Raw genomic sequence first — 25,378 nt, 5'->3', positions numbered from 1 at the left:
AGGAAGATCAGCCAAGGGGTTTTTCCACAACCAGGGAATGAAAGTGATCTTTGGCAAACCAAAAGTTACTTCTTATCAATGGCTTATAACCTGTCTATAACGCATTAGTATATCACTTTCAGCCACACCGCTAGCGTGGCTCCAAGGATGACAAAATCAGTGCACTACTTTGGTCCAGACTGAACTCAGGTGAACTTTGTGTTGAGTGATAATTAGCAAATGTTAGCATGCAGTGGTGGATATTTTACTTCAAAATTATTAGTAAGTATCTGCATCAGAATATACTTAAAGTACTTATTAAACAGAATGGCCCATTTCATAGAGCCGCATGGCTGTAGACTCCTTGTCTTGTTTAACTATTGATAAAAGCATTTGTTACAACTTATAACCACATTTATAAAGGACACGTTATTTGAAAGTGGTGCCCAATTATAATATATGAACCTTGTAATTATAGGCAACAGCCATGAAAGAATAAAGTGCAAAACCTTTAGTTTGTTGACCACATCAGCCTTAGTCAGGCCTTTCATGAGAGTGTTCGATGGCCTCTATTTTATTAGGTCAACTGTTCTCAGCAAGACACTAACTTGCTTTCAAAATGCTTTATTTTGGGCATGGCCTCTGTCTTAGCATTCACATTTATACTGTGCACATGTGTGTGTGCGTGCATTCCTGGCTTGCCACACAGACTCTCCGTTGATGCAGCGGGTCCTTGTTCCCTGGCCTGACATGTAGGCACAGTAATAAAGAGAGGCAATTACAAACTGGGCCTCAAAGCCATGGTAATGGAGCTGGTCAGACAGCGATAAGCAGAGTGTGCATGAAAGTGAACAAACTCCCAGTCAGGCTTTCCCTATGGAGCGTCAGTGTCCCTTTTAATCAGCACCAAGCAGAGCGCGGAGAGCCACACTGTAATTAAGCCCGCTCCGCTGAGGATGAGAGGAGATCATCAGGAGAGAAAAGCCCAGAAGAATACTGGACACACACGCACACACAAACGCACACAAACGCACAAATACCCTTAGAGAGAGAACAGAGATAGAGATACAAGGTGAGCAAGACATAAACGGTGTGTGAGAGACGGAGGAAGAGAAACAGAGACATGATAAGGTACTGAGGGGATAAGTAATGTAAGTGACCGTAAAATTGAAAAATACAAATGAGTTAAACACATAAAACAAGCAAGGAGGCATGTTATCAGCATATTCTAAAAGCGTATTCTAAATGTGCCAATCTGCCTTTAAAAAAACATATTTTAATCAAATTGTCTATCAATATATATATATATATATATATATATAGTGTGTAAAACTATGGACCCGGCATCCCACCCACAGTTTAAGTGAGGCTTGCCCATGAACTGATTGGTGTATCTCGCTATCAGTCAATATATCAATGGCTCTGGTCCTTATGGTCAGTACACTGTTCCAAAGTTTGGTTGTGACCAATTCTTCTTAAGGGTAGGGTGTTTGGGTAGGCTGGTCTTCCACAGTTACGGAGCATAACTGCAAAATGCTGCATCTCCAATTTTCTTTTTGGTGGGGTTTTGAGTAACTAGAAAACCAGCAGTAGAGTATCTAAGGACTCATGAAGGAACATAAAACAACAGGGAATCTGTGCTGTAGGCCGGTCCTAAGTCATTGAGAGCTTTGTATACAAGTACAAGAACTTCAACATCAATTCTAGAAGATACAGGGAGCCAGTGCAGTGTAGCTAAGACTGCAGTGATGATGTGCTCTGAAGACCATGAAAAGTGAAATTAAATACTTTAAATGAAAACATGAATACATTTTTCAGCATTTATTAATATATTCAACTATTAATATTCTAGGTTTTGACCCTGAATACCTGTAAAGCCAGAAAGATTAGTGACATGGTTTGTAAAACTGAGTCAAAGTTACTTTGAGTAAAGCTTTGCTGTTGTAATCAATTTCCACCTGTTTTATTTATTGTGGATGAGGCTGTAAGCACATAGTTGCTGCCAGTTATCTCACAGATTTTAATGATTAGTTGGATTACTGTTATATATTATATATTTGTTAATTTTCATGCAGCCCTGGCTATCCTGAAAAAGGTATTGTTAATGCAAGGGCGGTAGGGGTTAATATATCACAAATAAATCATAGATTCGCCCAGGAACATATTAATTCCATGCTCTTTTTGCTTTTCTCAGTCACCTATAACAAACGTTTTTTTCCTTTTGGCAGCAAAATCTGCTTCCTGTTCAATATATTTAGCTGGCCCTGATCTATGATCAAAGTCAGTGAATTTTCAAAACATGACACAAATGAGCTCAGTGCCAGATGGACCACATGCCCTCACTACTTCGAGCACTCTGCTGACTGCTACAAATTGGCTCATACCTTTTAAAATCATTCCTATGAGCAGTTTCCTGCGACACTTCTTTTGGCAGTTCAAAGAGTGAACAGCTGATCACCAGTGACTAACATATGCATAACGTTTATCAGTCGATTGTAAAAAGTAGCCGAACATCTGAGGGGTCCCATAAATATTACGCTTACATGCTGCCGACACACACATAGAGCTACAAGCAAAGCAATAAAACCTCCCCGCCTACTGGTTTCAAGGAGACAGAATGTGAACAGAGGGAACATCAGAGAGAAGAGTGGATGCTTCCTTATATAAGCCATTCACCTCCTCCTCTCATCAATCCCTGCGCTTCCATATATTTCTAATTCATCTGATTTTGAAATGATCTTTGCACCAGGTGGGAACTCACAGCCACTTAACGGGTTAACATATTTGCCAGCTACGAATGCAGATGGTGTCAGTCAAAAGAGATGTGAAGTGTGTGTGTTTCTACTCATGTTTTTTTTATGCGTTTACATGCCTTTGGCAAAACACGTATATTCCCATTTTCAAAAACATGATAATTTTTTATGCATATGTTGCATCAGATTGTTGCAAATCACACTGCCAGATGGCCACATGGATTAATGTGTTTGTGTAAAAGCTCAAACTTGGAACAAATTCTTGACATGTTTGCGTGTGTGAGTGAGTGTGAGGGAGGCAGAAAGAGACAGAGGTCGTATATGGAGCATGTAGTGAAGTGCATCTGTGCATGTACCTGGGAAGTGTAATGAGATCTGAGGAGAACTTCTCCAGAGAGGAAGACTTAATGACTCTGTCCCCCAAGCTCCAGTGCATTTCAGAGAGGGAACCAAAGAGCTTCTTTAGCCAGAGCTCTTGGTGCTAAGGGGAGACTCATTACTTTTGCGCAGGCACCAGAGAGAGGCATGGAAGTATTGAAGGGGACAGAAAGACACAAGCTGTGTCCTGGTTCGGGGGCAAGCGAAAAAGATTTGCCCTTCTTGACTTAAAGCCCAAGCTGAACGTGTGCCTCTACCCCACAATAATTACTCAGAGAAACCAAAGTAATGGTCCATCTGAGAGCTCCTTGTCTTAAGTGTTCAACAAGTGTTGAAACTGTGATGAACTGTGATTGAATGTTTCATGATCAGTATGAATTGTAATGCTTGAAAAAGCTCTTGTAGCTACCTGCCCAGCACCAAACAAGAGACAAAGTTTGCAGCCAGATATTTCCCTCAGGAGTTAGATGAGACCAAAAACAGAGCTAGAAGGAATGCATGTCTGTAAATGAAGTATTCATGACAATTCATGAAATAGTCTTGACCAAAGAGGTGGACCAACTGACTGACTGACATTGCCATCCCTGAAGCAATGCTGCTATAATGGCTAAAAATATACAATATAGATATTTAGTTTACATGCAGAAATATCTACACAAATATGTAATATAGCTGCTGAATGTCCATGTGATATAATCCACACTGATATAGAGACAGGGTTTATTACATCATACTACCATCACCTTGCACTCTCTTACACACTTCGCCGCTCTGTCCCATCACGTGATGCTCCAGTTGAAGTGGGCATCTTTTACCCACCACACTAAAACCAATTTCAACAAGACTGACTTGTCCTTTGTCAAATTCAGCCTTCCACCACAGGTAACAGAACAAGGTTATTGACTCCTGCCCAAACTGCCAACAATCGCTGTGTGATTCTAGACAACCAACTGCTGTGTGAGCCCGTTATTGCAACCACAACTTGATCCTGCAGGTTTACACTAAAACATCCATCAAGTCAGACCTTTCCTCACCAAGGATTCTGGCCAGCTCTTTGCTCATGCTTTAATCATCTCCCATCTGAACTAGTGCAGCTCCCCTCCTAGAAAAGTACAACTTACTCAGAATGCTGTAACATGCATACCTTTTCTTCAATGTCTTCAAAATTTAACATATCACTGCTTTTTTTTAGATTCCTTTCAGCAGTAGCCAACAGCCAGCTGTCCATTGTTATCAAGACTGTAAGAGTGTGATCCCAGGAGTATGTGGAGGCTCTGCAGGGCTGTTTTGAGCTAATGGGCTGGAACATACCCTGTGGAGCAGACAGAGATGACAATGCAGGGCTCCCTGGATGCGTAACATGTCAATTTCCATGTGGACCCTTCCATTAAACAGTTTGCTGTTTTCTGTGGTTCCCTTTAAACAAATACTAGAAAACTAGAAAATTAAATCCCTTCTTCGGGAAGAAGAGGGCTTCCAGGGCTGGCTACAGGGAGGAACTTAAGTTGGTCTGCGGGTGCTGAGGAGGAGAATTAAAGATAGAAACACAGGGGCAGAATTGAAGACAAATTGCAACAAAACAGTGTGAAGGAGGTGCTGAGTGGGATGAGAAGGATTACTGGCTACAAGACGCCAGGCCAAGTGGGGGAAGAGAACAAAAATAGAGTGAATGACTTAAGCCTTTTTTTTTTTTTTAACAGGTTCAACGTGGAAACCAGGCCAGCTACACCCACTCCCCCAGGTTGACGGGTCTAATGAGATCTCTCCACAACAATGTGACTGATTACACTGCCGCCCGCTTCCCCACAGACCGTCACACCAGGGTTCACCTCTTCAGCCCCAGTCTGCCTCCCCCAGTCACTCCCACATCTGGATTGACCACTTTACCGTGAAGGGCAAGAAGGAAAAAGGCCTGCAGGAGTCTTGGTAGAGAGCAAATTGGTGCAAGGAGAACCAAGCGGAAGTCTAATGTGAGATGAAAGAGGCGGTAGAGGATTTCCAGCAAAGAAAGTGGCGGAAGCACAGTCCTACAAATAGCAGAGGGTCAATATCAACAACAAATTGAACTGGTCTGAGAACACAGAGGATAGAAAGAGTAGGCTGTTACCTTTAGGTAAGGAACTACATGTTCTAGTCTTTTTGGTATGCTGCTTCTGAGGCAGACACTATGAATGTCTTAAAAGAAAAGGCTGATTTTGTTGCTGGGTCGGAGACAATAGCTCAAGACAGGTTCATATTTTTTCAAGTCTGTCTTAAAATAGTACTCACATGCCCTTATGTATATTTGAAGAGTTATTGATGGCTGTAACTGCTCTTCCAGCCTCAAGAGATTGCAGCTCAATAAAAGTGATGGGGGACAAAATCCAGTTCTCCTTTACATCCTTTTTCTGTACAAACTTTCCTCCTTCTGTTACTGTCCCTCCACTGTTACTCAAAAAGTGAACATTGTGGAAACAAAAAGAGGGAATTTAGCACTAAACAGATGGTAACATAGGAAGAAAGCTGAAGTCATATTAGCTTCAGCTAAACTTTTAGAATGCATTTTTCCCTCCATATATACATACATTGGAATTGGGTTATGAATGGATCTCTTCACGGTCAGTATGGAGAAACAATAACAGCAATCAATAACTCTTTCAATGCACATAAGGGCATGTGAGTATCATTTTAAGATACATTTTAAAAAATGTAACCCTAACCCTATCCTTTAACTTAACTGCATCTTGGCATAAAAAATAAATAAATATATATACATTTTTTTTAAGTGTCAACTAGAACTTGTTCAGGCACAAATAAAGTCATGATGCAGTAAAAACAAAACACAGGCTGGCAAAAGACAACTCAATCAGTGCTGTAGTCTCAGTTTCCAAATAGAGATGCCAATCAAATATCTACAACACAAACAAACTATTACAACTGACACATACACAACTTAATATGAGAAAACAAAAACAGCAGAGTGCCAGCTACAAGTAATGTAAACACCATCAGCTCTGCGTGACAGGAACTGTGTCGCAGCTTGATTTTGATTGCTGCTATCTTTATCACAATATCCAGCCTCTGATTGCTGCAGTACTGAGGTAAAGAGGTGCTGTTGCCCTCGAATTCTAATAAAAACTATACCTACATGCAAGATATAAAGATATATATGCCTCGACATGAGACACTGGTGAAAACACTACGCATGCTTGAACTTGCTCTCTGAGTTTATATCTATATGCATATTTTTCTGTGCATATGCTACCGCAGGTGTATGAATGTGATTGGATTACTATAAAAACAAATTAACAATTCTACATGCAGTTGTGGGAGTCCATAGTACTCATTATACCTCAGTGAGTGAAAATACTCAGACATTTAAAACTGCAATTATTAACAGCAAAGTGCTGTGGTAGGTCAGAGGTGTTTTAACTGAGAGACTCATGGATACAATGTGGACAAAATATTTAATTCATACGTCAATTTCCCGTCTACTGCCGGGTCACCTTGACAGCAGTCTTCAATATCAGATCATGAGGTAAGAATCACACCTGTGGAACGTTGGTCAAGCTTTATCCTGCACTACCTATCTGGTGAAGACTGCCCTTATGATTACCATATTATTAAAACAAAATGTTAATGTTACATGACTGTCTTTTGGTATAATAATATCTATATTCTACTTGTCTTTGCTCCTTTAATGATGTTTTCCTCATTGAGATCAATAATGTTTCACTTCAATCACTGGCTGTGTCTGGCTGCTTGTATCAAATTTGAAGCCCTGGTGTTGCTATATCAGCCTGCAAAGGGACCACTCCGCCTAGCGCTCTGCATGCTGTCACCATATTCCACTTAGCTCTTATTTCCTGGTCATCCTCCATCTGGCCCCCCCTCATCTGCCTCCTGCAGCATAATAGTGGAGTGACCTCCCCACTCCAGTCACAACATCAGACTCCTCCAGTACCTCATATCCACCTCTCTCTGCATATTTAAGAAGCGTTCCTATATTTGGTCTGATGTGATTTGTCAAACAAGAATCCCTTCTATCTTATATTTACCTGCTTTCAGCCATGCTAGCAACATGCCTCTAGGGATGCGTAGTGACATCGGCCCACCGCTTTGGTCCAGACTGAAATATCTAAACAACTATCTGATGGATTGCTTTGAAATTTGGTACAGACATTCACGGTCCCCAGAGGATGAGTCCTACAGGCTTTGGCATTCCCTCGACATTATATCTTTGCGCCGCCAGAGGATGGAGCATAAAGAAGGTTAATATTTGTGGTTTTGAGTGAAATGTCTCAACAATTATTGGATGGATTACCATGAAATTTAGTGCACATATTCACACCCCCTTAAGATGAATTGTAATAACTTTGGTGATCTCTTCATTTTTCCATCATCAAGTCAAAATTTCAGTTTGTCTAATATGTATCTTTAAGTACCTGCAAAACTAATGACATTCCCATCAGCATCAGCTGTACTTTGTGCTTAGTGCTGATTAGCAACTGGTAGCATGCTAACATACTAAACTAAGATGGTGAACAGGGTGAACTTTATACCTACTTAAAATTATGTAAAATATAGACTCTTAGTCTTGTTTTAATGTGTTGTCCTTGCTTATCTCTATTCCATCATCATTCAATTTGCCAGGTAAGTGTAAGTTTGACTGTTGCTCCTTCTTAATATCACTTTTTTTATTTTTTTTTGCACTTTTGGTGACTTTTGTGTCATTCCACTGCTGCACACATTTCAAGTCACTCTGGGTGAGATCATCTGCTAAATGTATAAAATGTAAAAATGGAAATGGTAATGCAGCTGCTCTGTACCTGCCAGATCTACATGACAGCCAGCGCATGGGGGAGCTGGCTCATCACTACATTCATATCCCGACATTCTGCTGGGACCATGACAACGTGGGCTGCAATCAGTACATGGGTGTCCTGGATAGTCTGTACTCTGTGGACTCTCTATATATTGTAACAAGGAACAAGCCAGGCAACAGGGAAATACATAGATGCAGAGAAAAACAAACATCCTGACATCCTTTCTTATGCACACATTCAGACAAACACTTTGGTATTTTCCAGAGAGATTCAACTTCAACAGCAAAAAAAAACAACATGTGCACAGACTCACAAACTGACAGCCCCATGCCTGCATCCTTGTACCTGACAATGAAGGAGTGCCGCGGTGTGAGGCCGGGGTCATGGTCAAGCACTGGTAGGGGTGATAGGTCAGCAGTCAGGGTGATTCCCGAGCCTTGGAGGAGCACGGTGACGTGGTCGGGGAGCAGCTCGGAGGTCTCAGAGGTGAAGGTGATGGAGAGGAGCTGGCCGTAGCTGTAGACTTGGTGACCCAGGAATTTCTCTAGTGGAGGGGCAGAGGTTGGATGTTAGAGAGGTAAGTGGAGCCAGCTTTGTTATTGAAGTCTCCACCAACTCTCTGCCATCTGCGTAGTAAACACAGTTGTTGTGTGTGTGCAAGTGTGTTGTGGAAGAAGCTGAATTAGTATTTATTTTTTACACATTCAGAAATATTCTGCCAGTTCCTTTCTCTTTCAATCTGTGTGTGTGTGTGTATTCGCCAGAACAGAGGGGTACAGGCTTTTTGAGCCCACATGAAGCACTGCAGGAGTCTATGTATAATTACCCACCCTCTCATCTCTGGCTCATTACAGCACATTAACAGGACTTCAAAGATCTTAGCCACCACTACACCCCCCCCCCCCCCCACCAACCCCCATAACAGACAAGTTGTACTTTTGATATATAAAAAAAGGCAGAAGTCTTGCCCTCCATCAATATGGAAATATGAAAAATGTAAACAACTCATGCTATTGTGGAACGCCTTGCACCAGTTATGCTCTTAAAATGAAAAAATCACAACAATTTATAGAAAAAAACAACTATGCTGCCATTATCTACCAGCCCTGGGTGAGCGAGTGGGCAAAACTGACAGGTTGCACGCTTGGTTGCCACCTTGTTTTTGAGCGTAATCGTGTGTGAAGTACATCCTGAGCTCTTCTGGGGGTTGGGAGGGCTAAGGACTTGAGTGGGTGATTTTGCTTGCGAGGGGCCTCTGGCGTCATTCAGCAATTCAACTGTCTGATCGCTTAATATCTGCTCAACCAACAGCCACCTTTTCGGATCCCTGCTGGGCCCTTCTGTGCATCTACAGCCCACTCACATCTACGGCCAGGTTAATGTTTTTATCTGACCGGCAACACTTTTACAAGGCCCCAATTTTTGACAGCTTGAATAGAGGTTTTTGGCTGTGATGTATTACTCAGTGATGTGTTAAAGTAATTAGTAGTTAGTTAGTTATTGCTTTATTAAAAAGCAATGTAATTATTATTTCAATTAAGTCTAAACAGAGTTTTTCTTCTTTCATCATCTCAAGTATTTCATGGTCTAATAAATAATGCTATTTGCTTTACCAATCATTTCATTTGGTTTGTTGTACATTACATTGTTATATTAGTATTCTTGCTATATCTTTCTTGCTACTATTCCAGCTGCAGAGGCACTTGCTTTTTATTAAACTCCAATGTAAGGGAGTTCAATTTAAAAGTTTTTGTCACATTACTGTCTCTCTCCTTTCTAATAAGCTGCAACCTTTTACCAAGAAACCAAACTCAAAAAGTCAAGGTGTTGAAGCTTTTTACATGCAACAACACATCCTGCTTCCATAATAGCTGATAGCTTTTAAAGGATACACAAATTAATGAATCTCAACACACTGTGTTATTTATATTTATCATTCAATTGTGGGATCAGTATTTGTAGGAAATGAAAAACAGGCAGTGATGAAAGGGGAAAGGCTTCAATTACATGACAAATCAATAGCACTTTCTGTTCTGAGTCCAGTAAGGCATCATTCATGTCAATGTGACGTCAGAATCAATAGAAACAGATAAGTACAGCCAATCAGGAGCAGGGGGAGCAGCTTAACAACCACCAATCATCACCAGTGCAGACAAAACACTTTCTCAAGTGAAATGAGCTGCCACACATCTCAGTGTAGTTTCAGAATCAATACATATTGATGACAGGGAACAAAAAAAATCAGCCAGTCCAGAAAGAAAAGTGGATTAGATTGAATCCATCACCAATTATACGGGAATGCCTTCAATGAGTCCTCTCACATCTAAACATCTTAACCAGTGGAAAAACAACCAATATGGGTGAGAGGTCTAAATGAAATAACCGATCAATACTCACTCCTGAGTCCAACAAACCACCACTCATACCTGTGCAAATGTAGACCCAAACACTTTAGAAGTATAGTTCAGGCTACTTGTAGTGTTTCAATTGATCCGTTCACTAAAATTCCCCAAAATATATATTTCTTACTTAGTGTAAAATCTCTCCTTCCAGTCCTTTTTTCAAAGGCACCATTAGTTCAATTACAACTGTTGACACTGAGGTCTGTGGATTTTCCAGTGTAACAGTTAGCAGGCTAAGTTTGACAGCGTTAGCTTGCAGTTTGTAATGCAAGAGTTTGTACAGTGTCCCTTCAGCAGTACACAGCATATAGATTAAATCCATGTATTATTATTAATTCTTCATTTGGTAGACGATGATGAAGGAGGATTAACATTACCGGCACTGGCTGGTGTAGTTTTTCTGGCACGGTGTAGTTTTTCCGGCACGGTACTGCACACTTTCCCCCCGGGGATCAATAAAGTATTTCTGATTCTGATAGTTTTATAAAGAAGGTAAACTGCAGCTTGGTAGCTAGCTAAAAAGGCTGGCGCTCAGTGGGTTCAAGAAATGCTGCGAGGAGAACAGTAAATGTTGTGTGAGGAAAATAGGGAATCGATAAATGATTAATTGTGCACTAAGACCTAAATAAAAAGGAAAACTAAAGAGCTGAACAATAAAATAAAAACAAATAAAATGAAGTAAAAGATACATGTTTTATACAAATAGACAACACTGGATTTAAAGGAAATATATAAAGCTTTATATTTACTAACTGAATTATTTATGTATTCAGTTATATTTTTTTGCCTTTCTGACATACAACACCATTTTAGAAAAACTGCACTCTCCTCTATGGAGGTTGTGTATATTTGCCATTTTATAAAATTTGGTCTCTCCCGTCAGTCACTCAGACACACCATACTCAAGCTGCACTCAACGGTATAGCATCTGCCAGCAGTTGATCATTGTTGCTTTAAGTTTAGAAATGAGAACAGTCTCAGCAGAGAAGAGGCAATTACCTATGTTTGGGGAGTGACGCTCTATAATAATGAGTAATGTAAGAAACTCATGTTCACAGAAAATAAAAGTCAACAGATATTACTTTTGAAATGATTAATAGGAAATATATACTGCACATTCCGTGCATAACGGTGGGTAATGAGCCCAGTAATACTATTGTGTGAATAAGCTAATATTCTCTCCTAAAGTGCTCCCTTATGGTTGTGAGCGGTTATGTTTCAGATGTAGTTTGCTGACCATTATTCTGCTGGGTGTCTGGTTTGCATCAGTGTGGTTCCTGGGTGTTCCTTCTCTGTCTGTGAGGACAGAGGTACCAATGCATAATTACTCACAACCCTAATAGACCATTCAGGAATGGCCCCACTGGCGGGCCCCTCTCCAAAGCAATGAATCACTATAAAAAAACAATGAAAGAATTATTCATGTGTAAGTGTGATCGGCTGTCTGTGTATTGCCATGGATTTATATTCATTATTTTATCTCACATGACAAAATGGAAGGAATTTAAAAGTGTAGCAATCTGTAAATACCACAGTGTGCCAGCTGCAAATATGTGAGAAGGTTTCTCTTTTCACAATACTGAGATTCATATTTTCATTCTAACATGCAGTGTAGTACTTAAACCATTAAACGAAAAATGAATTGGTCGATCAATTAGTGGTTTTATGGGGTTATGCACTGGGCCAAGAAAGTTTCAGCACATAGCCCATTTTACCTTTGGACAGAGCCTAGCTGCCCCCCCCCCAGTCTTAACACTAAGCTAAGCTAACCATCTCCTGACTGTAGCTTCATATTTAGCATACAAACACAGGAGTGGTATCAATTTTCTCATCTAATTCTCAACAAGAAAGCAAGTGTGCTTCCCAAAATGTTAAAGTATTCCTTTAATTTGTTTGAGCTTCTCCAATATGAGGTTTTTCTCTGTTTATTATTTTGCACTGAATATCTTTGGGACTGTTGGTCAGACAAAACAAGCTGTTTTCAGATGTCAACTTGGGCTCTGGGAACTTACAAACCTATTAATAAAAGAAATTATCTTACTGATAAAATAGCTGTTGCAGCCCCGGGTCAGTCCAACCAAATGATGCATGTATTTGAATCAACTTCAAAAAACAGAATGGGAAAAAAATAAACAAGCTTCAACCTGTGCCACTCAGTTTCCATTTTGTTTCTATGAATCTGTCAGAATGATCTGAAGTCTATTGACTGTGCTGCCGTTGACACTCAGCCAGGAACACATAAAGCCGCCATCACAGCAAGTGATAGATGCCCGTTTAACTTTTGGGGAATGGCGGAGGAGCTCACGATCAATCAGGGGGTTTAGACTTTGCTCCAACCAAATTAAATGAACTCCATTTCAATTAAATCACAGCTACCTTGCACAAACACAGGTCCCAGTGAGGCTCTAACATCGACCACCATGCAGACAGTCTGAGGGCAAAGGCTGGATGGACAAACCTTAAACTTTTAAACAGGTCCAACACTGTCAGAACACCGAGTCTAACACTAAACTGCACTGCCTGCAGGCGTTCTATACGTGACCTGAAACCTAATTACATGAAAGGAAGAAGGGGACTTTTAAAGCAATATCCAGCGCATATGCAGACTGGTGCACACACACATTGGATACACCTATGAAACCGATAGTGATGATTTAAATCCAACATAATAGAATTAAAATGTACTATTTAAGGAACAAATCTATCTGGTGCTCTTCAGGCAAGTAACGGGGGACAAAGTGGAGAGTGGAGAAGAGTGAACCTGGGGTCGCCTGTGACCAGGGATCAGCTCAGAGGACTGGTCTCAGCTCTGAGGGTTCATGTCCAGCCCACACAAATGTTGTCAACATCATACAGGAGTCATACTGTTCTTTTTTTTGCGGGTGTTCAGACTTAAAATAGTATTGCACTTAAAAAAATGCAAGGGCTTTGTTGATGTGGGCGTGTTGCTACAGGCGCATGTTACCGAAGCAGCCCGAGTTCAATTCCAGGCGGCTAAAATGAATGAGAGTGCTTTATGTTTTTGACACAGTGCAACTGTTGGTCTGAACAGTCTTAAGGTCTCAGTATGCTTAAAACAAAGTGTTTGTCAGATTGTCAAACAGCATCTGAAATCCCCTTATCCCACACCTTTCCGACGTTGGAATTGGTAGGACTGTGTCTGACTTTTTCCAATTTTTGTAACTTTCTGACACAGAAAATCTAACAATCACATCCACACAGTGATCAGGTGTGTGATCAAGTGGGCAGGGTCTGAACTACTTCTGTCACTTTTTGTGTGAAACATCATGAATGAAAATGAAGAGACTGCCCGAAAAAAGCTTCACTGTGTCAAGACAACAGAACACTTAAAAGAAAACAAAACTCTTGGAGAGAGATTGGGGCGGCAGTGTGATCCAGCCAGGAGGAGGCTATGATGGCAGGCTTTTCATCAGACCTTTGAGTGTGGCCATTTAGAATGGGTTTCAACACTTTCACCTTTAGATGTGGCCAGACAACACATCGTACAACTGAGTTTGTTTCAAGCATACTGAACTCTTCTACTCTCCCACTTGAGACTCTCTCAAACACTCCTTCACCTTCGAAGTTAGTTGACTTTCCCTCTGCTTCTCTTTCTCTGCAACCTTTATTCCCTGGTTTTGTTCTCTATCCTTCCTCTTTCTATCTCTCCACTCAATTTTCTCATTTCCCTCTGCTACATATGCTTTCTGTTTTGCTTATGTTTTCCAGATGACAAGGCCACCAGACTAGATTACTTGCAGACCTGGGTGCAGGTAGCGCTCAGGTTGTGTGAGGCTCTTAGCTCAAATTGCAGCCTGAATCAGAGAGACAGGTTGCCTGGAGCTGCTCTCATGGATCTTTGCTCTTCTTACACTCTCTCTTTCCACTCCTCAGCTGAACACAAGAGCAGCCATATGCTGCTCTCTTACCTTCTACTAGAGAGTTATTTCATTAAAATTCTGTCTTTTTTTCCTTCTGTCTTGCCTTCTTTTCTCTTTACTTTCAATCTCCCTGCTGCTTCAGGCTTAGCAGTTTGGCCTGCATTGCACATATGAAAAGAATCAACATTGCAAGCTTCTCAACAGATGGCTGTAAGGACTTATGTTAGACGATGTCCCCTTCAGCATGAAACGCTGCATAGCCAAGAGAGCCACAGCGACTGTCCAGCAGATTCAAGTGGTGACCACAGTTGTTGGAAGCAGGTCAAAGCAACTGTTTAGGGAGGTACTTCATGTTTCTCTATGATACTTTCTGGCAGCTTGCTCAAGTGTTCAGTCTGTTGAGTCACCACAGGGACTTGAACTCCGCCTGTGTCAACTGTCAAGCAGATGTCCGGGATCAGGAGGAGGACAAGTGGCAATGCACATGCTTCAGAGAAGACCGTGTCCCCAAGTGCACTCACGCATACACATTCACACACGTCTACCTGCATACGTTCACACTTGACACACTAGAAGTGAAAGGAAAATAGGGGAGAGGACAAATCAAGATGTGTTACAGAAATGAAAAGGTTTTCATGCAGTGAAAAAGGAGCAATTCAGATGTCCTGACTGGATCGGTCATTTGATAATCAGGGTGAAGAGGTGAAAAGAGTTGGGGAATAAGTGCCAAGTGGAGTAAGACTGCAATGGGGAATTCAGGAAACCCAGGTGAAATTCTTTCTCTCTCTTTTTTCCTTCTCAAAGTCTCCCTGTCTGGTCCAACAACTCCTCTCAGGCACTATTGAAGAAATATCTGTGACGTCTTGTCCTCTCTAATATCTGCTGATATTTGTGGAGCTGGGTGAGCTACGCAGATCCCAAACACTCCTCTCTCTCTCTCTCTCTCTCTCTACTAATTCAATAAAAAAAGCCAATGATTGAATCCTGTCCCTCATGTGACAGCTGAAGCCCATGACAAACTACAGTGACAAATACATTCCTGGGAATCACAGAAATTGCTTTTTGTATGATGTTTGACATGGAGTTGTCACTCAGAATTATCTCTTACTTTGGTGAAGAACACAGTGGAGGGATTTCAGCACCAAATTAAAATTAAAAAAGAGCAGAGACAGTGGCAGTGAGAGTGAGAATTCCAGAGCTGCTTCCAAAGCCGCTGCCACTCCGGTCTAATCTTTAAAGTAACTGTACACATGCACCACCACGAAAAAAGGCGAGAGAAAATTAGATCATTAATAGGGATGGCAAGGCAATAGATTTGTGCAATTATTATGTGGAGAAACAACATAAACAAGCACTGCTCGAAGTAGATAAGCAGGCTGCCACAAAGCTGCTCTCGGCCAGTTGGGCCACTAATCTGTGTGCTGTGGCCTACAGAGACGACACTACAGACCGTGTGAAGAAGAAAGCAACTTTAAAAAACGCTATTAACTATGTACATTTTTAATTACACACGTATACGGCAAAGCATTCATTATGGACTTATGCACATGTCACGTGTACACACACACGCACACTCACAACAGTCAAACTTGCACATCCATGAGTTATCAACGCATTCATAAGGACATTCTACAAATTATGCCTGACCACCAGGCTTTGTCACATGCTGCTCTAGGCGTTTCATCTTTCTAAAAAAAGATGCCTCCAAATGGAGTCGCTCTCTGTGATTGCCCGTTTTGGGCATTAAACCTCCAGGATGCGGAGTTAATGGGATTGCTCCTGTTTTGCTTCTGGCTGTGGACAGCATGGTGGCTGGAGGGGCTGTGAGTTGATGCCTAGAACCGACTTAGTGAAGACAAGAAGAAACCAAGCCAATTTTCACTTTGTTGCTTCTCCAGCATGGCCAAGACATCCAATTCCATCAGGCCTTTGCTGCTGGGGCGGCTGATAGAAATGGGCCCTAAGTCCTGTAGCTGGGCCAGCTTATTCCCTTATCTTCTAATGGCTCTGATAACGGATTGGAGGAAATGGTGTCAGAATAACTGCCGTATGACCCGCTGCCAGAGACCATGATTAATCTCACTAAGGAACAACAGGAACACGCTATGGCTATTACAGATGCTCTACTAACGCAAATATCATTTAAATATTTTCTCGAGGAGCAACAACTGGAGGATTATTGTCAAATAACATAACTGTCAACAATACTAAAACATCTTCTGGTGATTTAAACCACCCATTCTGAGCCATCCTGAGGTAACAATCTGTCCTCATGAATGAGCTCAGATCTCTATTATTTTGCGTTCTGACTCACCAGGGGCTTTGTAGAAGCCAATGTCTTCCTCTGTAAGAGGCAGCAGGTAGACTTCACCTTCCTTCCACAGCAGGGGATACTCTTGCCCTCCAAAGAACTCCCCCAACCAGCCATCCTGATCTGGAGGTAAAAGAAGACAAAACATGAGTCATAGCTATTCTCCTCTGCATCACAGACAGGCAGGATACACTGTATATGGTAAATATTAGTGTTCACAAAGTTTAAATATTTGAGTTCTTACAGGAGATTCGGTTGTTCAGATTAGTTTTCAATTGTTTTGTTTTTTTTAAATCTGTGATCAAGATAAAGGAACTGTATACAGTAGTCTTGAAAACTCAACACAATGCAACTAAAGAAAACACATGTAAATACAGAAAACATGCTACAAATACAATAAAATAAATGCAAATGCAAGTTGCACAGGAAGAAAACGTAACTAAGTTTCAAAGTGACACTAAAACTTGTGAACAGGCCCAGACATGCAGGATTTTGCCATGGCTGTGGGTTTACATGAAACAGGCTATGTTTGCCTGTGCACTATATATACTTGCCATACACTAGGTGCATAGAAAATTATTTTCTGCATACTATTTGCAATAATAGTTAGCTCATTTTCCAACATCATTGCCAGGTAGTCAACTTTAGTGCATTTCTATTTTTAGTTTTGTTTTCTGAATTTGGTTGTAGCTTGTTTCATTATGTGTTGTCAGATTCATGAATGTTTCTCAGTTTGCCAGTTGTTTTATATCTTCTTTACATTTTTGTTTCAATGCTGCACGTGTTGTCAAATTGGTGAAGATGATTTCCTAATTTGCTTGTCTTTGTCTAGTTGCATGTCTTTTCTTTAGTTGTGTTGCGCTGAGCTCTCAGGGCCACTGTAACTCTAAATGAGCCAGAGTTATGAAATATACATAAAATGCTGTCCATAGCCACATGTAAAAAGGCTCCCTAAAAATAGAATAAAACAACATATACAATTAACAATTAACAATGAATTAAATATACAATTATTAAGTTTATATAAACAAAGAAACATAGCCACATACACAAGACAGCAGAGTACACTCACCAACATGTAATAGCACAATAAAATACATTGTAGTTAAGGAAAAGTTAAAAGGGTACGAATTTAGAGAGAACAAAGTGAATATTGTTGGTCTTTTTTAGTAACCAGGGTACCTCATTAATGGCTGGTGAGCCTTAGGCAATACCTTCAGTGAAGTCAGAAGTGATGTTGACAGCAGCGTAGTGACTGGATGAGGAGCAGGCTAGTGAGTGGCCAAAGCAGAAACACGGTTGGCAGCCTGTTGGGTTTACTTGCTGCAGGTTGAAAAAGCCTGGCCTGCATCTGTAGGTACACACACACACATACACATACCCTCATGTAAAAAAAAAAGTTATTAACATGCACACCTTGCACACGCCTCATTGCAGCTGTTTTACCAAAACCTTGCTGTAGTGTCAGTGCAGCAGTCGGGTGCTGGTCGCTGCAGACTACAGCGTTGAGGAAGAAAGGACCAAATGGAGCTCAGTTGCAAAGACCCTGAGCGCTGACCTGCAGACACTAGCTGGCATATGGGTGGAACAGGAACACCGCTAAAAGTCAGCCACTACACTAGTCACATTACACAGGAGAGGGGCCTGCTCAACGAGGTGTGAAATCAGAAAAAAAGTCAACAAACTGGGAGCACAGAATTATTCAATAGTTTGAGACCTGGGGCTGTGTGTATTGCCAATGTCACAGTGAGTTTATCAGTTTGATCCTGTATCCCAGAGGAACAAAATAGAGACAGACAGGGGGGAGTACAGACTTGGTTATTGACATGTTGTAACAGCCATGTTCACTGACAAAGTAGTCAAAATGACGGATAGCCCCAAAACTTAGAGCAATTTTTAGACAAATTATTCTTGAACCTTTTATTAGTATTCTGCTGTACCTGTAGGATGTGCTGAACTGTCTGCTGGGTGTCATGTACTTTAAATTTTACAACAAAGAAATTTTACTTTATTTTCTAGAAGTGATACAGTAAATGTTTTATCCTTAACTGTAAAGATCAAAAATACTATATTCTGTGTTAAAAACCAGTATCATAACCAGAGGACATGTGCGCACATGACATAAGCAACCTCCTTATAACACACCTGTCGCAGCTCTGTCCCTCCACGTTTGGCTTACAGTGACAACGTCCATCCAGAGGAGAGCAGTCTCCCACACTCCCGCTGGGGTCACACTCACACGGCCTACAGACAACAAGTGACGTGAAGAAGAAAGATTTAAAAACACTGTACTCAACTGACATGTGCATGTGGGAGATGGACATGTTATTGAGTAAGAAGGAACAAGAACGAGGACAATTTAATGCGATAACTTCACTGTTCTCCTTAAGGGTATTATCTATTTGCTTGCCCCATTCCAGATCACAGACGGTCAGCTACAACAGCGAAACCCTGGAAACAGCGGGGTGTCTTGCTCAAAGACACTTCAACAACATGGGTACTTGTCTTGGGGCTTGAAGCTGTGAGTGTGTTTTTGTCATCACTACAAAAAAGTGTTCTTGTAGCAAATCGTCAACACTAAGGTGCTTCATTTCGTACACAGTCTATCACAAAAATTAAAATGCTGTGTAAACAACCTTGATAAAAGCAAGTGAGGTGCATGGGTCAGCAGTGACTTGGATTATGTCAAAATTTGTTTGATCACCTTCATTGATTGATCACTTTAGTTTGAAACTGTAACAGATTTTTAATGAGGTGCTATTACAAATAATTCAATTATCCCAAGGCAAGTCGTCGCTACTCATTTCTGCTCCAGTGGTCTGCATAATTCACACCTCAACTCAACAGCCTGATTTTGCTGCATGAATGAGGAGAGAAAGCAGTGTGTGTGTGTGTGTGTGCGTGCATGCATATATGAATTATAGGAATCTTGGCTGTGAGAATAATACATGTTAAAGATCTGTTATATCATTATTGTACACTTATGATTCATACATTTGTTATTGCCAAAACTTGTGATAGTCAATAAAGGAAATTAGTTTCAAGGGTTATAAGTAAGATTTTAATCAGTAATGGTTTTCAAGAAAGCCTCCTTCATCTTGAGCCTCACTTTAAACCTGCATTAACTGATGTTTTCAGCCATTTGTGTGCAGTGGGAAATGGCAGTAGCTGACACATCCACCAGATATGGAGCAACATTAGCATTCTTTTGGAGTTGTGTTTTTTGCCACCTGGCTAATTCAAGTCCTATTTCAGCTTTAGTTTTGTCTCTACCAGCTCCTGAGAAAAATATCTAGCTCTTTATCTTAAGGTTATGCCTTCTTTAACTACTAAATGTTCCACAATGTTCCAGCTAACCACGAACTTTGTCTGCTTCTTTGGTGCTGGACAGAAAGCATACAGCATACATACGTTATATCAAAATTGTTTGTTAAAAGCTAAAACTGAATTTCAATTTTTCTGTTAACAGTTAGTCCACTGTTTGTTGTCATAGTATCCACAGTTAGCTGGTAGAAATAATATTAACACCAAACAGTCATTGATATTCGATTCAACATAATCACAACTTAGCATTCCCTCGGCAGGTAGAGGGGGTCAGGGAGAACTAGGATAGACTTCTTATGAATATAAATACTATAACACACTTCTCACGTGCATGTGCGTGTGCACACACACACACACACACACACACGTATGCCCCATCATATACATTTACATGCAGGCACATATGCACGCATACTAAGTAAGAGAGCTCTCAGGTCAGAGAAAGTTAGATTGTGCTTTCCATCATCAAAATGTATGCAGCAGGTCAGTGCATCTTCAAGCTGCAACAAAGGATGCAGAAAAACACCCAGACTGAGTCTGTGAGTGTGCAAGGCCTCAGAGGTAAATCCGTCTTATAAAATCATATCTTAGGAATAAAGGCAACTCTATCTTAGAAATATAATTGTACAAATTATAACCCACTGAGCTCATTCTTGTAGCATTCTTACGAATGAATCAAAATCAGAGTACAATCATAGGAAAACAATATTTCAGTATTAATATACTAATTTTGTTCTTAGTCAGGATGCCACTTCATGTAATAGAGAACAACTGCAATCAGCGTTCAACAATTGTGAGATCTTTTTCCAATCAGTGGTTAGTTTGTCTCTGCAACAAAACATCAAACAATATCTCCTTAAATAAAGAAAACATGTATTGTACTGCACTAAATAATTCAGTGTCATAAATGAAGTGAAACACTGGAATTAGCTAGTATTACAAAGTTTAATTTGGAATGATCTATAAATAACCTACTAATAAATAGTTGGTGACAGTAAAAGGGATTATGGGTCAACGACACCCAAACATCAATAATGTTACGCAAAACTAGACTACACTAAACTTTCCTAACTAGATATAAAACATTATGTATTCAACTGTCTTTGGAGGAAAGCAGGGAAGTTTCTCCTTGGGGTTGGCTGCAGCTAAAGCTGCTCTCTAATGTTTCTGAAGGCAGCAAGGCTGGATCCTGTCACCATGGTAACAGATGGAGGAGACCACATGGTCTCTGGCTTGGTTCTGAGGGATCTTCAAACACCAAGTCTTTTTCTCCTGGTCAGGAGGGCCAGCTGACTTACCAAAACACTGACCATGTGCAGCAGGAGGGAATTCATGCTAACAGTGAGCAGAAGTTGTGTTTACTTAAGCACTAATACAAACAGGCCAGTCTCTCGAGTAGAGCAGTGGTTTGATTCACCTTAAACTATTGTGGTAATGCAAATAAGCTGAAGGCTGAGGCCAAAATGAAGCATTATCCTCCAGTTATTTATGAATTATTTTCAAACCCGCAATATCTGACAACACTGACATATTATCTCCTCATAAAGTTGATGTGGCAAACTTGTTAGCAAGCAGCTGCATAGTTACACATCCATCAGACAAGCAACATTAGCATTGATGTGGATTCATGTTTCAAACATGATGAATGTAGCTCCAATATTCACTCTCCAGATCTTGAGGGAAAAATCTGGCTCTTAAGCTGCTAAATGCTAAATGTAAACAATGCACATTGGTTTGTGTAATTCAAGGCTCAACAAAAATGCAGACAAAAATGACATGTGGCAGTGTGAAACCCTAATTGTCATCACACCGTCCTACTGTCTTGTCAGATAAGACAGATGACAAAAACATTCATTTTAGAAAGGAGATGATCATACTGATAAAACAATTCAGCTAATATGTGTGTATAAAGACCGGGCAGAAGACAGTGAAACATGAATTTTAGAGATGATAATGACTGTTGTGATTCTATTGCTACTTTAAAATTAAAGATTTGCTCTCGTTAAGGGGCACCACCTTCAAATTGAAGGAAATAAATAAACCAAATTAATCATTAAATTGATCAGTCTCGTCAGAAGGAACTGGAATTCTTTTTGATACATTTACTTCTGTCTTCTACTTCTAAGGAAAACACACAGACAACTTCTTGCTACTAAATGGGGACATTTATTTATAGCTAAATGTCTAATAACTGAATAAATGAAGGATTAATAAAGAGTACATGATAAAGAAAATAAACAGATAAATACAAGATCTTAAATGATAAACCTTACTCAGTGGGCGATAGTGAAGTGAGAAGCATGTGATTTAATTATCAAAACAAAAAACGATGCTAACGTAATGCTAGGGCAGTCAACTTCTCTAAAGGGGATTTCTTTTATTCAACATCAACTCTTATCACAGTAGCAGATGGAGGTTTGCCAACACTTCCCGACCCGTTGCGAGAGACCGTTTCAGCTGAAACTCTATTCCTTTGTCTGAAACCTAAATATTTCTGTTCGTGTTTCCTGACTCTTGTGAATTTAAGTTGTGCGCGCAAAATTCACATGCTCTCAACATCACTATGGCCATGCAATCATGATTCAGGACATGTTATAACAGTAGTTACAAAATCATTCCGGGAACGCATGGTTTTGCAGCAAATCATCTTTCAGAACGTCATTCAAGCAGTTATCTAATATTCCTAACTACTAACTATCAAAAACACAATTTCCAATATTGCTAATAGGTGAACAGAAAGCAATTTTACACACTTATAATTGCATCCTTAGTAAATAGACTCATTCTCTGTGGTCAGTAGATGGCACTGTGGCCACATGGTACACAATGTATTAAACCATGACTTAATAATTCGTCTTACATCGTACAGAGATCGGAGTTGCACTATTCTCCAGTAGAACATATGCTAATTCATGTTAGCTATGTTACTGATTTCAATTTACCCCTTATTTTAACCTTGATTCAGGCTTAGGCTGGGAAAAGAATATAACAGTGTTACTTCCTCAAGAATGCAGTTAAGTTTTATGACAGGCCTGGTCATCTGATCTCAGACCAGATCAGAGGTGAGAGAGACAGAGAGAAGAGGTTGCATGTGTGTGTATGTGTGTGTGTGTGTGTGTGTGTGTGTGAGAGAGACAGAGAAAGAAAGAAAGAAGAAAGAAAGGGGGAGGAAAGTGGTGTTTTCAGTCTGTCCTCTTTGCGTTAATCTCCAACTAAAACAATCAGAAGAGTCATGTTGTGACTTCACATCTGGTTGTTACTTTGTTATCTTGTATTTCTCAGGGGTAGAAAGTCCTGGTACTTTCTCTGGGAAGTGTCCCAATGGCTCCTTTACTATTCAAGATGTGAGAAGTCAGTTAACAGATCAGGAGAGGTCTCCCCAAAGAGGGTTTTTTCACCCCCCCCTTTGGAATTCCTCAAGGTGAAGGATCAGTCCTGCAGGAGGTCTGTGAATCTGGGGGAAACACTCTCCCTTGTAGTCACTACATGACCCTAAATACCCAGTTCTGAGTTTGATTGAAATATTTGTTGAAATCTTCATTAAATTGAATGTTTTTTCCCCCAGTTCCCGTTTCCATTTGGAGAATTACAGTGCCCTGGGCTGGCTTGCAGTTGTTAGAAGTTTGATACTGTATTTGGCACAATCTGGTACTTGCTGATAAGAAGGTCACTAATTCACAGTGGTGTCACAGAGAGAAATGAGAATCATCTTGTTTACGGCTGGTCTGTAGTTTGATCAATTCAGGCTTGGGGAAGTTAGATGGTATAACTGCAAAACAGGGAAGATTTATTAAGTCTGTGTCGGTTATGCCTGTTTATTTCTTTTAACCCATTCTCTGTTTTAAAAGCTTATTTTTTTACTACTTCTTTAGGTAACCTTTCTTTTTGTGAGTCCTATTTGTCAATATGTCTGTGCATCTGTGTTTATGACTATGCGTGTTGCTCACCTGCAGCCACCACGGCCAAGGGAGTGAAAGCCAGCCCGACATGTGTCACACTTCTCCCCTGTCACGCCAACTCGACACGCACACCTCCCTTCTACATCACACTGCAGACTCACTGAACCTGGGAGGGACAGCAGATGGATCATGCGGGAAGAAAAAAAGAAAAGATAACTTAAAGGGTACACAGAGAGACGGGGGAAAAGGGAAAGACTGAGGAGTATTTTCAACAAAACAAAATGGGGGGGGGGGGCTTCAGAATCCATAAAAAATATTGGTAAATTACAAGAAATGGATCAATACATCATTAATGATTTGTCATGACGGGGATAACTGAATACCTGTAATTGAATTCCTGTTCAAAAACCCCAGAGATGAGCTTCGAAGAGCAAGATGTAACCTTGCAATCCCACTGTAGCTGACATACTGTAGCTTTAGTTAATGGAGAAAAAATACCAGCTGGGGCATTGTGGACATGAGAGAATAGAAGCCTGATGGAGTCTGCTATAACCTTTTATCAATATAATGGACTCCAACAGCCCTGTGCAATCACCTTACACTATTCAGGAAACACAGAGGAAAAGAAAGCTGATGTATTTGTTCATGTCTCCCTCTGGTTCTCTCTCTTTACCCTCATGATGGTGCAATTAAGAGCACAAACATTTTATATCCCTCCACCTAATATTAGATTGTTTTGTGACCACTGAGTCTCTTCACTGATAATGTTCAGCAAGTCAATTGGATCAATTTACAACAGCAGGGCTGCAAGTCATGGATTTCTTTAATGGTCATTTGGGAAGCTGAGGCGAGGCTAAATCTGACGAGATGTGAAAGACATGAGCTGAACAAGATTGTATAAATTATGAATCAGAAAATATTCTCCTCTTAGGCAAGGTTTGGCAGTCAAGTAGGCGACGATGGTTAGAGTAAATATTAATGAAATGTTATTAATGATTTAAAAACATTTGCAAAATCAGTCCTTTTTGTCTGTAGCTAAATCTTGCTTATGGGGCCTTATTGTACCAATACAGCATTCCAATTTAACTATAATTAAATTTTCTCATGCCAGAGAAAACAAAAGTGGTGAGTAATGACATTGGCATGGATTATAATTAGGGTTTTTAAGTTATTATCATAACAATTAAGGGTTTGTATCTGCAGTTTACCATTAATGTTGCAGTTGCAGGGCAGGCAGGGCTCTCCAGCAGATTTCCTGTTGTGGTTCTCTCTGCAGCGCTCACAATGGGGACCATCAGTGTTGTCTCTGCAGCTCACACAGCGCCCCCCACTGCCGGTGCTCCGGTACTGCTCCATGTCAAACATGCAATCGCCTGACTTCCCACTGCAGTTACACTCTGCGAGCGAGTGAAAGAAAGCAAGAAAGAGAAAGAGCAAGAGGTCAAGTGAGGAGAGACGTGAAGAACGAGGAAAGATCAGCCACAGGGGAAGAAGTAGGCAGAGGAGGCAACAAGGTAAGAAGAGAGAAGACAGAAATAGATGGAGAAAAGAGACAGAGGGTATGTGTGTGAGAGATTATGTGTTCTGGGATTGGATCATAATTTAGAGGCTCATTGCTAATCTCATTTCACACAGGCCTAATGAGG

General features: G+C 40.5%; 1 protein-coding gene across 1 annotated transcript in view; it reads right to left on the bottom strand.

The window, feature by feature from the left end:
- lamc3 (laminin, gamma 3) overlaps nt 1–25,378 on the bottom strand; it is a 92,716-nt gene that overhangs the window by 28,352 nt on the left and 38,986 nt on the right. The window contains exons 5-10 of the mRNA XM_070924501.1: nt 24,941–25,129; nt 23,781–23,898; nt 18,655–18,753; nt 17,724–17,860; nt 16,513–16,632; nt 8,261–8,459 (exon numbers count right to left, since the gene is read on the bottom strand). Coding sequence (XP_070780602.1) covers nt 8,261–8,459; nt 16,513–16,632; nt 17,724–17,860; nt 18,655–18,753; nt 23,781–23,898; nt 24,941–25,129 — 862 coding nt within the window. The remainder of the gene's footprint in view (nt 1–8,260; nt 8,460–16,512; nt 16,633–17,723; nt 17,861–18,654; nt 18,754–23,780; nt 23,899–24,940; nt 25,130–25,378) is intronic.

This window comes from Enoplosus armatus, chromosome 18 (assembly GCF_043641665.1).
Source record: "Enoplosus armatus isolate fEnoArm2 chromosome 18, fEnoArm2.hap1, whole genome shotgun sequence".
NCBI lineage: Eukaryota > Metazoa > Chordata > Actinopteri > Centrarchiformes > Enoplosidae > Enoplosus > Enoplosus armatus.
Note: the sequence above shows the minus strand (reverse complement) of the source record. Positions and strands in the feature narration are given on the sequence as shown.